General features: G+C 42.5%; 1 protein-coding gene across 6 annotated transcripts in view; it reads right to left on the bottom strand.

The window, feature by feature from the left end:
- The window catches only part of KALRN (kalirin RhoGEF kinase), a 982,696-nt gene that overhangs the window by 113,004 nt on the left and 851,906 nt on the right, over nucleotides 1–17,786 (bottom strand). Inside the window, exon 4 of one of the 6 annotated variants that reach the window (XM_069064968.1) lies at nucleotides 12,892–12,987. The exons of the other annotated variants lie outside the window; for them this stretch is intronic. Coding sequence (XP_068921069.1) covers nucleotides 12,892–12,987 — 96 coding nt within the window. The remainder of the gene's footprint in view (nucleotides 1–12,891; nucleotides 12,988–17,786) is intronic. 6 annotated transcript variants of the gene reach the window in all.

Here is a 17,786-nt window from a genome sequence, read left to right as displayed (position 1 = left end):
ATCGTTGTTGCTTTTTTCCCAGTCTTTGGTATACAGACCTAGTAGTGGTATTGCTGGATCAAAGGGTACTCACAATTTTATGATGCTTTGGGCATAGTTCCAAGTTGCTCTCCGGAATGGTTGGATTGGTTCAAAACTCTGCCAACATTGCATAGTCTCCCCATGTTTCAACATCCCCTCCAACATTTGTTATTTTCTTTTTCTGTCATATTAGCCAATCTTATAGGTGTGAGGTGGTACCTCAAAGCTGTTTTAATGTGCATTCCTCTAATCAATAGTGATTTAGAGCATTTTTTCATATGACTATAGGTAGAACTTTGATTTTTGTTTCTGAAACCTGCCTGTTCATACCCTTTGTTGTTCATTCATTTCAGTTGTGTCTAATTTTTTGTCATTTTTATCACACTGTCTCAGCCTATCCAAGAGCAATTAATATTTCTCCAGTTATTTAGATCTATTTTTTGTGCATGTTTTATAATTGTGTTTTTATAGTTCCTGGGATTGTCTTTCTAGACATTTTGCAGACTCCTAAGTATTTTATATTGTCTACAGTTATTTTAAATGGAATTTCTCTTTCTACCTCTTGCTGCTGGACTTTCTTGGTAAAATATAGAAATGCTGATGATTTCTGTGGGTTTATTTTATATCCTGCAACTTTACTGAAGTTGTTAATTGTTTCAACTAGCATCTCAAAATCAACATATCCCAAAAAAACCTTCATTATCTTCCACACCCCAGCTAAACCCGCTCTAATCCTCCCACCCTCCAAATTTCTTTATATCTGGCCAAGATGCCACCATCTTTGTTGTCATACAAGTTGGCAACTTTTGAGTCATCCTTGACTCACCCTCCCTTCCCCTGTATCTAATCACTTGCTAAGTCTTGTTGATTTTACCTGCACAGTGTTGTTGTAGTGGAAGGGTGTTGGATTGGAAGTCAGGACACCTGGGTTTGAATAACCATTGTGACCTTAGGCTAGTCCTTTTGATTCTGTGTGATGCATTTGCCTAATTTTTAAGTGAGGGGGTTAACCTAGATGACCTCTAAGGTTGAGAAGGGGAAGGAGATTAGGTGTAGAAAGTGGCAGCTGAGTAACAGAATGAAGAAAACCTACTGAAGACGGATTCCAAGACATCATATCAGAAAACAATTTCAAATCTTCCACCCTTGGATACATGCAAAGAAAACCAGAAGAAAGAGGTGGGAAGTAAAGGCTTGAATAATCAATCTGCCATGATGGAAAAAAAAAATTAAGGATGGTTAATGCTTTCCAGCCAGCAATGTGAAGTAACCAAAATTGTTTCATTCAGCTATATTCAAGAAACATTGATTAAACCTACTATGTGCTAAGTACTGGTGCTGTAAAGATACAAAATAGCACAGTTCCTGCCTTCAGGGATCTTACATCCCACAGAGGATAGGATTTGGGAAGAGTCAAGATAAGGTATAAGTGGGGAAAAGTTAGGCAAAGGAAGAGATCCAGAGAGTGCCTTTCTGTTATTTTATTAAGGGGCAAAACCTACATTTGATCCCAAGTCCCAGGAATGTGCCTAACCTTAAGAAAAGGGTGTCACCTGGTCTAGGATTCCCATCAGAGCCACTTTGTCCTTGGATGTCATATCTTAGGAAAGAAAGGAAAGAAGAAAGGAAAGGAAAGGAAAGGGAAAAGGAAAAGGAAAGGCCAACCAGAGTCTCTATTTTGTCTAAGACCAGAGGACAGAGATGAAGATAGGTTTCAAAGACATGCCATGAGCATTTTCCCCTTTTCCTCTTCCTCTGAACCTTGAACAAGGTACCAAATAAAAACACATTCATTAATTCATGAGAACTTTACATGGGAGAAAAAGAATAGTTTGGTCTGCTGATAGACCCAAGTATCCTTCTCCTTACAAGTATAAACTTTTCTGGGTGGCTGCCACAGAATCAAGCAATTCCCAGGCATGCTGCAGCCTATGTTAAGGCAGCACTCCTGTGTGCAATGAAAACACTAGACTTAGAAACTTCTAGGCAAATGACATTTTTATCTTTGTGATTTTACTGCATCCTGAGAGAGGAAGTACGACATGGAAGAAACAGATTTGGGAATTAGAAGACACAGGATCTACCCCAAACTATGCCATGATTGCTCCCTTTAAGTATTTAAAGGATTGTCATCTAGAAGATGGGGTAAATAGGCAGGGCAGTGGCTAAAGCACCTGGGCCTGGAGTCAGGAAGACTTGAATTCAAATCCAACCTCAGATACTTATTAGCTGTGTGACCCTGGGCAAATCACTTAACCCTGTTTGTCTCAGTTTCTTTGTCTGTACAACAAGCTGGAGAAGGAAATGGCAAACTCCTCCAGTATCTTTGCCAAGAAAACCCCAAATGGGGTCAACAGAGAATTGGATACAACTGAAAATTACTGAACAATAACAAATTGGATAGGAGATGGACTAGATAACCTCTGAGGTCCCTCCCAACTCTAAGATTCTTGGATGGCTATGTGACCTTGGTCAAATCCCTTTGGGTTTCTCTTGATCTCATAGCCTTGTTTGCAAGTCACCCTGAAGGAACGACATGAGGTGGCATGTGCCAGGCAAGTCAAACCACCATCATCTTCATCATCTCTCCTAAGACTCTAATGGAAACATCCCGATCCAGACCAAGAGCTGGGAGAATCTCAGTATTTCCGATGCACCAGCCCAACCCCTATAGTCATCATCGAGGAGAAAAATCACTGTAGAGAAGAGACCCACCTTCCTCATCACCACAAACAACAATTATCATCCATCTGCCACCAATGGGCTCATAAGTGTAAGAGGCTTAGGAGCATCAGATCCCTAGTCCTTCTTCTAGCCTAAGCCTCACAGACATCCAGTGGAGAAGGAGACAGCCAGCCCCACCTCCTGCCACCCACAGGGCAAGCAAGCCAGCCTAGCTGAGGCAGAGGAGAAGTGAGAGGCGGCATGTCCCAGGCAAGCCCAGACCACTGCCAGCACCTCGACCTTCAAGTCCCCTCAGACCCTGATGAATGTAGCTCAGCATCCTGAATCCAACAGCTCTGAGAACAGCAATGTTCCCACCCTTCATCCTGGGAAGCAGCTTCTGGAGAGGTACAGCCCAAGAGAATGCTCCTGCAGGTACCCAGAAAAGAAAGCTCCTGCCACCAAAGTCCTGGGCATTGTCAGATCCAGCATCAGTGACTGATGGGACTGTTCCCCCCAGTGGAGATGACATAAAGAAGAGGCATTGCCATCTGCTTCTCTGCTTCACCCCAAGGACTATGAGACCATTCCATCTGACTTGTAGCCAAAACTGTTCCCATGTGACATTTCCATTAGAATATGAGCTCCCTATGAGCAGGGACTGTCTTATTTTTATATGTGTATTCCTAGAGTTTGGCATAGTGCTTTGTACATAGTAAGCACTTAATAAATTCTTCCTCCCTCCTCTTTCTTTTTTCCTTCCTCCCTCCTCTTTCTTTCTTCCTTCCTCCCTCCCTTCTTCCTCTCCTTCCTTCCCTCACTCCCTCCTTCCTGTCCTCTTTCTGCATTCCTTTCCTTTCTTCTTCCCTTTCTTTCCTCCTTCCTTCCTTTTCTTCCTTCTTTCCATCTTTCCTTCCTTTCTTCCATCTTCCCTTCCTTCCCTTTTCTCTTCCCTTCTTCCTTCAGTGAAGGGTTGTCCCAGGTGATTTGGGATGTCTTCCAGCTCAAATATTCTGTGGTTCTGTTTTCTTGTGTGGGGTGATATATGGATCTCTGCTACTTCTACCTGCAAGACCTTGGGTAAGTCATTGAACTTCTTTACAACTTAGTTTCTTCATTTATAAAATTAGGGCCTTAGATTAAGTTTCCTTCTAGGTCAAAATCACAATACTATTATACTCCTAAGGCTATCTTAGATGTATTGTTCATGTTCTTTTGCCCTGACTGTGGTCTTTCTCCAAGTTAAATGATCCAGGGTTATGGTAACAGAGATATTACCATGGGTGGATATTGCCTATATTTTTAAAAACTGTCTATTAAAAATTAAATTTTAATTTTAAATTTAAAAATTTTCAAAAACTGTCTATTAAAAATATTTGCTATACTGGGGCGGCCAGGTAGCACAGCGAGTAAGAGCACTGGCTCGGCTCCAGTGTCGGGATGACATGGAGATTGAATCCCAGGCTCAGATACTTAGCACCATACCCAGAAATAACTGGCTGTGTAACCTTGAGCAAGTTACTTAATCCCGATTGCTTTAAAAAAAAAAAAAGTAGTTGCTATATTATAAAACTTTAGAATGAGATTCTAACAGACTACTTTCATTCCTAGGGCTGACCATGAGTCATCGGGACAACCTGCACAGAATCAATAACCTCGGTCAAGAAAAATTATGAAACGTTTATTGGGTACAGAGAGTGTCTATTATTTCTGGCTCTGCTAATAAGCAGAGTATGAAAATAGCCCTTAGGATAAAAACTAGAGTCTGGTAGGTGGTATTAAAGAACTGTGGGAGAACAGAAAGGTCCTGAGCACTGGAAGGGAGATTCATGCTAGGAAAGGGTCAAGGGTTATGTGAGCAAGCTGAGGCCAGGTCTAGGCAATAGTTACTTAGAATGAAATATGGAGAAACATAATTTGCATCCTAAGAGGAGGGTCAGCTTGAAGATTGGGTTTGTAGAATAAGCAAATGTTGACCAGGGCAGGGAAATCAGTCAGCATTCAGAACTTCAGGGGTTGGAGAAAAAGACTTTTAAGAAAGAGGCCATATAGCTTGCTGTCAGGTTAGGGTCACCCTAGAACACTGTTGGCCAGAGCTCTGGACAAGCATATTTTGGGGCCCAGGTACAGAAGTGTTATCTTCAACCAGAATTCCTTGGAGAAGATTTGGATTAAGTAAAGAAGGCTCAGAATAGAAAGCTGAGGAGTTGTGTTTGTCACTATTTGGCTAAATTAACTTTTTTAGGATTAGATTTGTGTCCCATCCCATCTCCCCTCTTTTTTTTATGATCTAATTTCTTTTGTTTACAAAAATATAAAAAGTAAGCTTTCTTTTCCTTTCCAGAGGACTGAGGAGACATGCCTCCCCCTCTGAGTAAAAAGTAGTAGACAATGGATGTATAATGAAGCCTAAGTTGTCAGACATGGTCCATGTGTCAGTTTGCTTTGCCTAATGGCACCTGGTTATTACAAAGAAGGGTTATAGGGAAGCATTTTTTTAAAAAAGCGTAAAACATTTTTGAAAGCTTTTATCCTTTATAAAAGACCAAGTAGACACTCTTGATTAAAGTGAAAAAGCTTTTTCATAGATAAAATCAATACACCTAGAATTAGAATGAAATTATACAAATGGGAAAAGTTTTTGCATTAAATATCTATGATGAAAAGTCTGACATAGAAAAATCTATAGGGAATTGCCTTGTAGCTCTGATATTAAGACCCATTCCCCAACAAAGACCAAGCAATTTTCAAAAGAAGAAATATAAACTATCAACAATCATCGGAAAACCTTTTCAAAAGTACTGTTAGATAAATACAAATTAAAATAACTCTAAGGTATCACCTCACACCAATCAAAATGGTGAAGAAGGTAAAAGATTGGAAAATGAATCTTTGGTCAGAAGGGAAACATCCTAATTGACAGCTCGTAAAGCCGTGAATTGAATCAACTGTTTGAGAAATCATTTTGGAATTATGCAGGAAATGTTGCTAAATGTTTCTTCCCATTTTAACCCAAAGATCCTTCTGTTGGATTTGACCCTTAAGGAGACTCATGACAAGAAATGACTCTTATGCACAAAAATATTCATAGCAGCTTTGTGATACTGAAAAGTTGCGGGGGTGGGGGAGAGGTGTCCAATCAATGAGAAATGGTTAAACTGTATTATATGAATGTAGTGGAAAAAATATCATGCAATAAAGCATGATAGGGATGTAGAATATGGGGAAACACTGAGAAATATGTATGAAATGATGCCAGTGAAGGAAGCCAAGTCAAAAACATATACACACATGTATGTACATATATACATATGCATATATACTATATATACACATATACATGATGACTACAATGATATAAATAAAGACATTGTTAAATCGTGATAAGACTAAAGGTCAAATACAAGAGCCTACATGGGTACCATACTATCCAAGTGAAAGCACCCATCCTTCCTTTCTGTTCATGCTGGGTTGAGTACAAAAGTAGAAAGCAACACATACCCTTAAGAGTCAGTCATGCAATCAGCACTTTCATTTAACCTTTTTTTTTGCTTTTTGGAGGGGGCAAGGTAGGGCAATTGGGGTTAAATGACTTGCCCAAGGTCACATGGCTAGTTTCATGTTAAGTGTCTGAGGCAGGATTTGAACTCAGGTCCTCCTGACTCCAGGGCCTGTGCTCTATGTGGTATTTTATGGGTATTGGTTGAGAAAATATCTGTTGTGTCAAAACAAAATGGATTCATTAAAAAAAAAAGCAAAAACCTTTGTGACCCTGGGTAAGTCACTTAACCCTGATTGCCTCCAAAAGGGGAGGTTAGGGGTGGGGAAGACATGTGCCCAGAAGGAGAATGAGATACTACATTCGAAAGAGAGTTTCTAAGCAAAGCTCTATGAGAAATTTGAGAATGGGAAACCTTTGGCAGAATGGGCCTGGGAGGACCTCATTAAGGAGGTGGCTCTTAGGTTTGGCCTTGAAGTAAGGGTAGCACTTTAAGAGACTATGATGGTAGGAGTGTTCCAGGCACTGGGGATGGTGTAAACAGAAATGCCAAGATGGGAATGGGCAGGAGGAGAATGTGGAATGGAGAGTAATTCTGTTTGGCTAGAATGTAGAGTTCCAGAAAAGGAATAGATTAAAAGACAGATGGAAAAGTAAGATCACAGGATTTAGGTTGGGAAGAGCCCTTGGTTGGACTTCTGCTATTACTACCTCATCGTACAAATGAGGAAACTGAGATCCGTAGTGGTCCACTGGGCTGGATCAGTGGTTTGTCCAAGGCTACACAGGTATCAAAGTATTGGATTTGAAATTGTAACCCAAGTCCTTTGGGTAGTCTCTCCAGCCCATTTGTATACCCCCAAGTTTGGGGGAAAAACCACACTAGACCTGAGCATATGCTCCATGGGAGGCAGTCTGAGGTAGGCTCGGGTCTGTACTGTTACCATCGGATGATTCAGAGACACTGATGTGTCACTCGTGGAAACAAGCGTCAAATCTAGGATGTGGTTTCCTTGCCACAGTCCAGTTTTCTCTCCAGTGGTTCAGTGTCCATGTCAGAGAAGAGATGGTGGTGAGGAAGGGGAACTCCTGGAGTTCCAGACCAAAAGGAAAAAAAAAAAGAGAGAGAGACGTGGGATTTCCATGGGAACTGGGACTCGGCCTGTGTACTGCCCTGCACAGTGCAGAAACTCACAGGGGAACACTGTGTGATTTCCCACTAAGTGAGCCATGTAAAAACACTGTCTCTTGCTACTCTTACCACCTCCCAAAGAACAAAGAGTGCCTTATATAGCTTTCCAAGGCATTCTGCCACAAAGCTCCAAGTCACAGAATGCGCTAAAGGTAGAAAAGAGTGAGAGGTTATCTCATTCAAACCTTTCATTTTACATATTTGGAAACTAAGAACTGGGGCGGACAAGTGCCTTACCCAAAGTCACAAAGATTAGAACTTGGTTCTCCTGACTCTCAGTTGAAGGTTCTTTCTGCTTTAGGGCAATGCTCCTCTCCTGACATTGCCTGTATGACCTTGGGCAGATCATTTCCCCTTCCCTAAGCCCTAGTTTCTTTATCTTTAAAATGAAAGAGGTGGGGTGGACTTGATGTCTTTGAGCTTCTTTCTAACTCTGAGATTCCATGATCCTCCCTTCTAATCATCCATGTATACATTTAGCACCTGTGACAAGCACTGTTTAGAGAGAAAGAGAAACAAAAGGTGATGTCTATATTCTCAAGGAGTTCAAAAGCCACGGGGGAGCCATGGTATATCCTCAGCAGCAGCATAGGGATGCAAACAGGGAACTGTATGGGAAAATCGAGGAAAGAGTGCTGGCTTGTCACTCTCCAGATGGTTCTGTTGCTGGGAAGGCTCCTTTAATCCCAGCAAACCAAAACACTAAGACAGGAGCAAGCACGTGGGAGAGAGCTCCCCAAAAAGGCCTGATCTCTGTTAACAGGGATTCTGGTAAACAGGTGAGGTAGATCCTCCAGGGGAGATTTTTAAATTTATGTACACTCAAGATAGCCTTCTTTAGCTCCCAGACAGAGGCCCAACAGCCTGCAAGGTGGTGAAGCACACTGGGTACCAGACCCAGTCAGGAAGACCCGAGTTCAAGTCCAGCCTCAAGATAAGTCACACAGTCAAGTTAATAGCCATTTATGTGCTTACCATATGCCAGCCAGGTACTATACTAAGTACTAGCGTTATGAATGCAAGCAAAATAAATATCAAGAGGCTTATGTTTTAAGGCGGAAAGTCAACAAATAAAAGGGAGTTGAAAAGTGAAAAAAGGTGGGTGTGGGAGGACCTGCCTAGGGAATATAATGGGGAAATCCAGAGAATGAAGGATAAATGGTCTGGGTCCTTCTTCAAAATGGAGGTCATGGAAGGAACTCACCAGTGGGAGAAAGGGGTTGTAGGAGCAGCAAAGGCTAGAAGCATGGTGGCATCACAAGTACTTTTTCTGTTCATTTGTTCATTCAATCCCCCAGTGTTGGTTCTGATCCTGCTGTTGATGGCAAGGTATATTGGAAAGAAGACTCTAGCTAGAATTAGGTGAGTTTGAAGCTTAAATCCCACATCTGACATTTCCTAGCTGCATCATCCCGGACAATTCACCTTCTCTTAGCCACAGCTATCAAATAAGAGGGTTAGACACAATGACCTTTAAATTCTCTTCCTTTTCTAAATCTAACATCTTATGATGGAAAAATTAGCTGTTGATATTAACTATCAGGTCACTTTTTAAAGCCCAAAGTTTGGACCAAGCCTCTATCTTTCTAAGGAGCCCTCTGGATGTAGGGCTAAAAGTCCAGTCAGGTTTGATTCCCCACAGAGTTCTCCTGCTATGTCAGGGGGTCAGATAAAAAGGTTCCAGACCCATGGTTTGGCATTGTTCTTTGAGCCAAGAAAAACCACTGAAGAAAGTCAAGAGAGGCAGAGGAAAACCAGGCCAAGCTGAAGAACTGATGGAAGGTGATACGAGGTAGGAATGCCTATGAAAGCCTTTAGTTATAGGTGGGTAAATGGCAGTCTTTGCTCTTCTAGATTCTTCTCCTTCACGGTGGGTGAAATGTGGGTAAATTTGGATGGGAAAAGTAAGAGGGAAACAAAAAAGAGCAAGGAAGAAAGCCTTTCTCTCTTGTAAACCATACCTGATAGTAACACTTATAGGATAGGGACTGGACCTGTGATTTCATACATAGAGGGAACTCTTGAATGAGGAAAATCTCTGTAAGATAGCTTGACATTTTCTCTGCAAATGATAGTCTTAGGTGTCTAGAGTTCTGAGAGATTAAGTGACTTGCTCATGGTAACAGTCAGTAGGTATCAGGTGCAAGACTTGAACACAGGACTTCCTAGTGGCAAGGAATAATATAGATAATATTCATGGTTGACATTTATGTAGCAATTTAAGATTTGCAAATTGCTTTCTACATATTCTTCTATTCATTTCTCATAAATACCCTGGGAAGATAGTTCAAGAGTGTGCTGAAGCCCATTCATATCTGCTTACAGGAGCTGATTGTTAAATTTTCAGTGTGAGAATTTAGATCTTGGAAATCAGCAAATGATACTAATCAGGGCTTGATCTATTGTTTTGCTGTTTGCTCAAACTTAAGAAAATGATGAGGGAAAGGTCAATAATATAGATGAAATTTAAAAGTGTGCTGTACATACAGTTTGTTTGTTTTTTTTTTTCCCCAGGGAAGCTGATTGTTGAACTAACCAGTACATTCACGGGTAGATCTTACATATACAAGATGTCCCGAAGTCATAAGCTTTAGCAGCTTAAAACTTTTAACAGCTTTAGAAGCTATTTGTCAGCTGTTAAAACCAAAAACTGCAGTAAGACTGTTGGGACACCCTGTATGAGCCCCTTTTTGGGCAGATGAGAAAAGGGAAACTCAACGGTTAAATGGTCTACCCAAACTCACAGAATAGCAAATGTCAGGGGTGATATCTGAACCCTGGTCTCACCTCTTTTCCACTACACTTTGCTTCCAGCCGAAGATCCAGAACAAATATTGGAGGAATGAATGAAGGAACAAATGCACAAAAAGACATTTACAAAGTACTTGCGATATGCCAGGCACTATGCCAAGCACTGGGAATACAATTTCCCATACGCAATGTGGTGAATAACTCCCTAAAATCAAAGAAGAAAGCATTTTGCTGTGCATAAAGAAGCCACTTAATGATGACTTGGTGATGGCTGGGCTGGAGCCCCAGGCCTGAAGAACTCACCGGAGGAGAGCCAGAGGCTACCCTCCTCATAAACGTAGTCTCCAGACTCCTTTCTTTTCTAGAAGTTGGTTGAGTGGATTCTTGCAATAGTTCAATGACATGCTTAATAAGTGTAACTAACAGAGGAAGGACAGCCCCCTCCAGAAACGTTCAGTCGGACAAATGTCATTAAGAGATCAAAACAGGCAAGCAGATTTTGAACAAGTCATATTTGCTGAATGCCTACCATGTGCAGGATATTCTAGGTGCTCTGGGAGAGACAAAGAAGTTTAACACAAAGGGGGCCAGGTGGCTCAGCAAGTAAGAGTACCGGCCCCAGAGTTGGGATAACCTGGGGATCGAATCCAGGCTCAGATACTTAGCACCACACCCAGAAATAACTGGCTGTGTAACCTTGAGCAAGTTACTTAACCCCGATTGCTTAAAAAAAAAAAAAGTTTAACACATAGCTCTGCCCTTAGGCAGCTTCCAATCTACTTGTTCGTGTGAAAGATTAGACAGTAAAAGGTCAAAGCAATAATTCCATTAGAGCCATGAGAAGAGGTGTTACTAGGTCATTCATGACTCATTGTCATATGAAATATAGAAAGGAAAAACTCTTGAGGCATTCAGAGAAGAGAAGGGAAGGATAGGAAGAAGTCAGAGATGACTCCTTTGGAGAGGGAATGAATTTTGTATTCAGAGCAGTTCCTGGCTCCTGCTTAGAAACAGAAGACTGGCAGGAAAACCTTAACTGCTAAAACTCCTTAAAACTTCAGGATATAAAATTAAAGAAGCTCATACAAAGATTCCTGGGAAAGTTTGCAAGATGGAATTACTAGAGTAATATTCAACAACTGGTTCAAAATCCTGAAACAAGTCTCTATGAGGCACTTACATCCTTTTTCTTCAATCCCTCCTGTCCCTCCATCTCCCACACTACAGGGACCAGTTATACAGGACTGCTAAGTATGGAGACCAATATGGAGATCTCCATCTCAAGGAGGGTCAAAAAGAATTACAAATCTCAGAGTTTGAAGAGTCCTCACAGTTCATCTTTTCCAACTCTGACCTGAAATGTGACTCCTCTCTATGCCATACCTACCAGAAGGTCATCCAGGATCTGTCGGAAGACTTCTAGTGACAGGGAGCCCACTACCTCCCAAGGGAATGATTCTATTTTGGGGCTAGGCATCACCTGACTCCCATGGCTTAGAAATAGTGGGGATGGAAGTGCAGGAAAGGAATAAGAAGGGATTTGTCTCAACGATATTCATTTGCCATCTTTTTTAACATATATTCACAATATATTGGAAAGCATGATTGGAGGAAAACGAGGAGAGACCACTTTATGGAGCTAGAACTCTGCTCTGGTGAACATTCTAAGCTCTTGGCCAGCACTATCCCAGTGCAGATGCTCAAACGTCATGAGCCCTATTGTCCCTTCCCCATTACACTGTCCTTTGCACACAGAAATGACATTACTGACAAATCATCAACACCACATGCCAGGAGTTATTTTTCCAGTAACAGGGATGTGTCTCCACTGAGCCACCCATATGCACTTGCCTGTTCCTTCTTGTAACTAACTGCCTGTATTTGTGAGGGGGCCCAGTTAGGGCTGGGAGGCAGTCTGTGGTCCCAGAACAAAGTCAAGGGATGTCAAGTGGCCCTGGCAGGAACTAAACCTGTATCCTTGGCCTTATCAGCACAGGGCTCTAAGCCCATCCACAGAGACTTCTCAAAGGCCACAGTATCAGCAGAAGCAGCTTGCAGGCAATTATGTCCCCTCTGATATTTGCCACCATCAATTTGCTCAGTCCCTCAGTAGAGAGAGAGAGACAGACAGAGACAGAGAGAGAGAGAGAGACAGAGACAGAGAGAGAGAGAGAGAGAGGGAGAGGGAGAGGGAGAGAGAAAATGAACATGGTTCCAGAATCCAAACCCATCATTCTGTTGGAGCTGAAGGGCTGGGGGTCTGAGAATGGCACTAGAGAAGATAGAGAGGTGGACAGGAGAGAGGTGAAGGCATCCTAAGTTACATGGGGAGAGAGAAAGGGGGGAGGGGAGGGAGAGAGATGGAGAAGGTGATAGGGAGACTGGAGAAAGGGAGGGGGAGGAGGAGAAGGATAGAGAGATAGGGAAAGATGGAAAGAGGAGGGGGAGAGGGATGGGGAGGAGGGGAGGAAGAGAGACGGAGATGAGAGGAGGGGGAGAAATGGAGAGAGGGAGAGATAGAGAGGGGGAGGGGAAAGAATAGGGAGGAGGAAAGTTGGAGGGGGAGGGGAAAATGGGGGGAAGAAGTGGAAAGAGGCAAGGGAAGGGGATAACGAGGGGGAGAGATAGAAAAGGGGAAAGAGAGAGGGAAAGGGGAGAGGGGAATGGAAGAGAAAAGGGGGAAAAGAGAGAGGGAGAAGGAGAAATACACACACCCACACCCACACACATTCTTCAGCTCTGCTTCCAGGACTCACCCACTTACCAGTTTACTTTTGACCAATTTTTCTATTGCACTGACAAGGTCCGCAGCAGTGGGCACATCAGCAGAGCCCTGTCGGGCTGCTAGCAAAGAGGAGGACTGCAAGACAGTGGGCGGCAAAGGAAAAGCAAATTAGCAAGAAACAAGGAAGAGCAATTAGGCAGGAAGGAGCAGGGAGAGGGACAGGGGGGACAGAGCAAGCCACAGACAGACCACACAGCACAGCATGGAGATAGGTCACTGCTCAGTTCATAGGTCAGGGAAGTCTGACAGTGGCTTCCTCAGTCAACCAGCAACAGCAACAGCAAAAGCAAGGACTGGAACCTCCCGTCAATCCCTCATACAGGGTTCCAACAGGAGCCAAGGGAGCTGAGTCCTTGAGTTATCCTGGGAGTGTAGGAGGGCTGTTCACACTGCCTGTCACTAGGGGCTGAACTCCCTTAGAGGGCAATGAGCCGAGTGACTACAGGAGGAAAGAGAAGCAGTGACCTCAGCAGCCTGGGATTCTGGGGATGTGCCCATCACTGACATGGGCAGGGAAAGGAACACCAACTCTGAAGTCAGAGGACCTGGGTTCAAATCCCACTTTTCATACTTAATGCCTGTGTGACCTCTGACAGATCACTTAATAACCTTTGGCCTCAGTTTCCTGCTCTGTAAAATGAAAGAGTTGGGATAGATGGTTTCTATGATCCGGCCTGAGCTACGGGTGAACTCCACTAGGCCTTTGGAGATAGACATTGGCCCAATTTCTCAGCAGGAGCAAACACATGCTGGACACTGGCTCCTTCCCCCTCTCCATCTTTCTTCCCACTGTCCCTCCATAGAAGGAGATGGGTAAAATTCCTATATTCTTACTGGCTTCCATATAGAAAGGAAATGAAGCAGACTGCATTAGCTTCTTCTATGGAAGGCATAATACCTCACAGACTGGCCCAGACTTACTGCAGTTCACTTGAAGGACCTTCTTCTCTTCCAAAATGCTCAAATAAAAGTGGGCTCTTTGGCTAAGAGGACAGGTGAGTGAATTGGTGTGGAGAATTCCCAGATGAGGAAAGTCCCTCCACCGGGACAGAACCTGCTCTGAAATATACTCTTAGAGTGTTTCTCAGAGCTTGGAGAGTTTAAGTGATTTGCTCAGCATTGCTTGACCAGTAAGTATATAAGAGGCAGGATGTAGACTCAGGTCCTTCTGATTCTGAGGCCAGCTCTCTGTACCCTGTGCTGGATTGCCCCTCATCAATAAACCCTGTAGATTTAAAGAAGATACGGCTGCATAGTTCTATTCCTTGATATCTAGAACTGGGCTTCTTTTCTTTTCTTTTTTTTTTTTTTGGAAGGGGGAAGGCAAGGCAGTTGGGGTTAAGTGACTTGCCCAAGGTCACACAGCTAGTAAGTGTCAAGTGTCTGAGGCTGGATTTGAACTTAGGTCCTCCTGACTCCAGACCCAGTGCTCTATTCACTGCACTACCTAGCTGCCCCCAAGAACTGTGCTTCTTTAGATAAAGAGAGTATAAGATGTGCCCCTGGGAAAGTGAAATGTCTGACTGGCTGCATTAGAAGGCTCAAAAAGGGGCAGAATAGGAAATGAGCTTGGAAATATAGGTTGAATGAGGACAGGCTTGAATGCCATGTTCAGAAGCTTAAACTTTTTTTTTTTTGCCTTTTGGAGGGCAATTGGGGTTAAGTAACTTGCCCAAAGTTACACGGCCAGGTTTTTTTTTTGTGTATTTGTGTGTGTGTGTGTGTGGGGGGGGGGGGTGTTAAGTGTCTCAGGCCGGAACAGAACTTGGGTCCTCCTGACTCTGGGGCCGGTGATTTATTCACTGTGCCATCTAGCCGCCCCTAGAAGTTTAAACTTTATCATGGGCCATAGGAATCAGTAAAATTTTCTCTTTAGGAGACCAACACAGGCAGAGTAGCATTTTTTTTCTTCAGCAAAATTAACCTAGTTGTAGGGTTCTGAATGAATGGGAAGGGAAGGTAGGGAAGAGACAGAAGGTGATTATAGTAGTCAAGGTGAGAGGTGACATGCGGCTGATCTCAGGCGGTAGCAATGAGAGGGAAAAGGAAAGGAGAGACTGAAGGGAAAAAAGGTGTAAGAAGGAAAAACAAAAAACCCCAGCAGCCCAGACTTGGTGACTGATTAGGTCTGTGGGAGGCAAGGGAAGGGAGGGAGGGAGGGAGCAGAAAAGGGGGGAAGCCAGGAGAATTCTGAGGTCATCCTTGCAGCAGTCTCCAGCAACATGAATAGTACCTAGGGCTTGCCTGGAGAGAAGCACCTTGCACAGTGTTCTGTGCACAAGCAGTCCTAAAGTGATCTGGGACATTACACAAGCAAAATCAATTATCATTTGGCAGAACTGGGGTCTGCCCTCCCACCTCCCAAGTTCCTTTTGTCCCCAGCTGACTTATCTGTTAGACTTTGGGTGTCTGCAGCCTTTATTTTTATTTTCAAAAACACAAAACTAGGCCCTTTCACCTCATCCCCAACAAATTTCTGTAGCATTCAGTTCTGAGTGGGGTGGGAAGAGGACTAAGGTGGCATCTAATAATTAAGTCTGAGCTTTGAGAAGAAAGTCTGAATTTTAACAGCAGTGCATCTCACACCTAGGCCAGACATAGTCCAAAGCCCACAGCGGGAATAAAGGAAGGCAGAGACAGCTGCTGGGGGTGGAATGAGGAACATTTGACTTCAGAACGTGTGCTGAGCTCATGCCCGCCTCATTATCCAACTACAGGAAAGGCCACTGCTATGTTTAAAAAAGGGAAACTGAGTGCTGGGCAACTATAGCCAAGTTTGGTCCCAGAGAAGAGTTAAGAAAATGTACTTTCATCCTCTTTTTTGCTAGGTGGGGAAACCAAGTGTGGAATATTACAGATACTATTGGATGTAGCTGATGTGTTGGCAGTTTTTTCTGAAATGTGTTATTTTCCTCTTTTATTTTTTAGTTTTAAAGGATAGCAGGGGAAGGGGAGTGAGGGATATATTTGGGAAAAAAAAGTGATTTAAAAACAAACAAATCAATAAAATATCTTTTAAAATAAAAAAAAAAACACATTCAAAAGAATTCCGCTGTATCTGGTTATTATGCCAGTAGTCTGGAGAAACTCACTTTTCCTGGGGGACTCTTGGTCTCATTGAGGGAGAACATATGCTTTTTCTATTATTTCTATTTATTTTTGAGAAGAGAGAGAATTAACCCTCTGTGTGTATGTTTTCAAGTTTATTTAGGAACCATCCTGAGGGCCACACCACCTAAAAGTACTTGACTTTGCATCATTTAAAAAAAACAAAACCAAAATATAGAAACCAACAATGTCAGTAGGTCCTAAAACAGGTACTGTGGAGGCCCTGATCCCATCCTGCCTCCTTAGAGAGGAGGTACACAAATTTTTTTATTGTGGTCAAAGGAAAGGATAGAGTTTCAGTTCCTGGTCAAATATTAGCCAGAACAAAACATCCTTTCCTGCTAAACAAGCCATGTCAGAGGGAATCAGAAGAGGGGAGTTTAGGCCAGTGAACTTTAGCTCTCTTATGCAATTTGGTAGCTAATTGCAGATTGTCTGGGGTGGAAGATAGTGGGGCATTAATGCAGATACCATCGCTATCACTGTTTATAGAACACTTTACAAGGACCAGTCTTTGGAAAGGTCAGAGCAAAGCAAGTCAAGTCAGTGTGTTAGTCCAAGGCCTAGAGCAAAAAGAGAAATATTTTGACTGAGGCAGGGGAAGTCAGGTGTATTACTTAGCCTTCTTAGTCCTGTCCTCTTATCATACACATTTTATCCCAGCAACCTTGGAAAGTAATTCCTTAAGAAATGTGCTGAATAGAAAAACACTTATGCTTTCCTTAGAAGATGGGTCCCACTGATTAAAACAAGGGTGAATGGGGGGGGGGTCCCTACCTTGAGCAGTAGAAAATGATACACTCAGGTTAAAATTACAAGCAGAAAGGATCAAAGCAAGGATGGGAATTCCGTGAAAACCCAAAAGGCATTTGTCAATAAACCTAAAGTAGCCTCACTTGAATTAGGTCAAGACCAATGAGTGCCTGATTGTGGGCTTTGGTCTTCCCAAGATATGATAACTTCAATTAGGGTAGGTAGTCATGAAGGTAGGATGTGTGGGGTGAAAGGAGAACAATGGTAGAGCAAGTAACCAAAATTGTGTAAGGTGAAACAATGAAATGAAAGTTAGAAAAAAAACAGAAAAACAAAACTGAAGTCACAATGCTCCATTCCAGGGTCCCCTAGGACCCAGTGCTTCTCTCCCAGAGGTCGGGGCTCTGGAAGCCTGCTTATGACATTGAGACACAAAAAATCAATGAGGCAACAGCAACATGAAAGTTCTCAGTGCAAGAGAAAGTACAATGAGGAAAAACAAGCAAGTTACCCACAGACTAAGTGTTAATACCTGGACTTTCAGCCACCCCAAGTCTCAGCACTTGTTAATAGCTGAGTCACTTGATATAGGATGGCCACCTCTAAGAGGAGCCCAAAGGGTAGATGTTGACTTATCTGCTCTCACTGAGTCTTTGCCACCTGAATGGATCCATTAATTATGCAATGTGAAGATCCTTGGGGAGAGGGAGAATTCTTTTTTAAAATATTTCAGTTTCCCATCTTAGCTCAACATCACTGCCCTAATGCACCCTTGGCTTGATACCAGAAGGATCAGGAATGTTAACTGATAGAAAAATAAAAATATAATAATTTTATTATTTATGATTTACTATAATTTACAATTCACTATAACTTTTCCTACCTGTGCAAACTGACTAGAAATATAAATAATTACAAGTAGATATTATCATTTTATTTTGAAATTAAAATTTTGATTCTATCATCTCTATTTTATTTGCCTTGTGGATTTAAAAAAATGCACTATATCAATT

Source organism: Petaurus breviceps, unplaced genomic scaffold, assembly GCF_028583685.1.
Source record: "Petaurus breviceps papuanus isolate PSGF00001 unplaced genomic scaffold, PetGlider_PUasm1.0 90654, whole genome shotgun sequence".
Taxonomy (NCBI): Eukaryota; Metazoa; Chordata; class Mammalia; order Diprotodontia; family Petauridae; genus Petaurus; species Petaurus breviceps.
The sequence above is the reverse complement of the archived record's forward strand: the minus strand, read 5'-3'. Positions and strand labels throughout refer to the sequence as shown.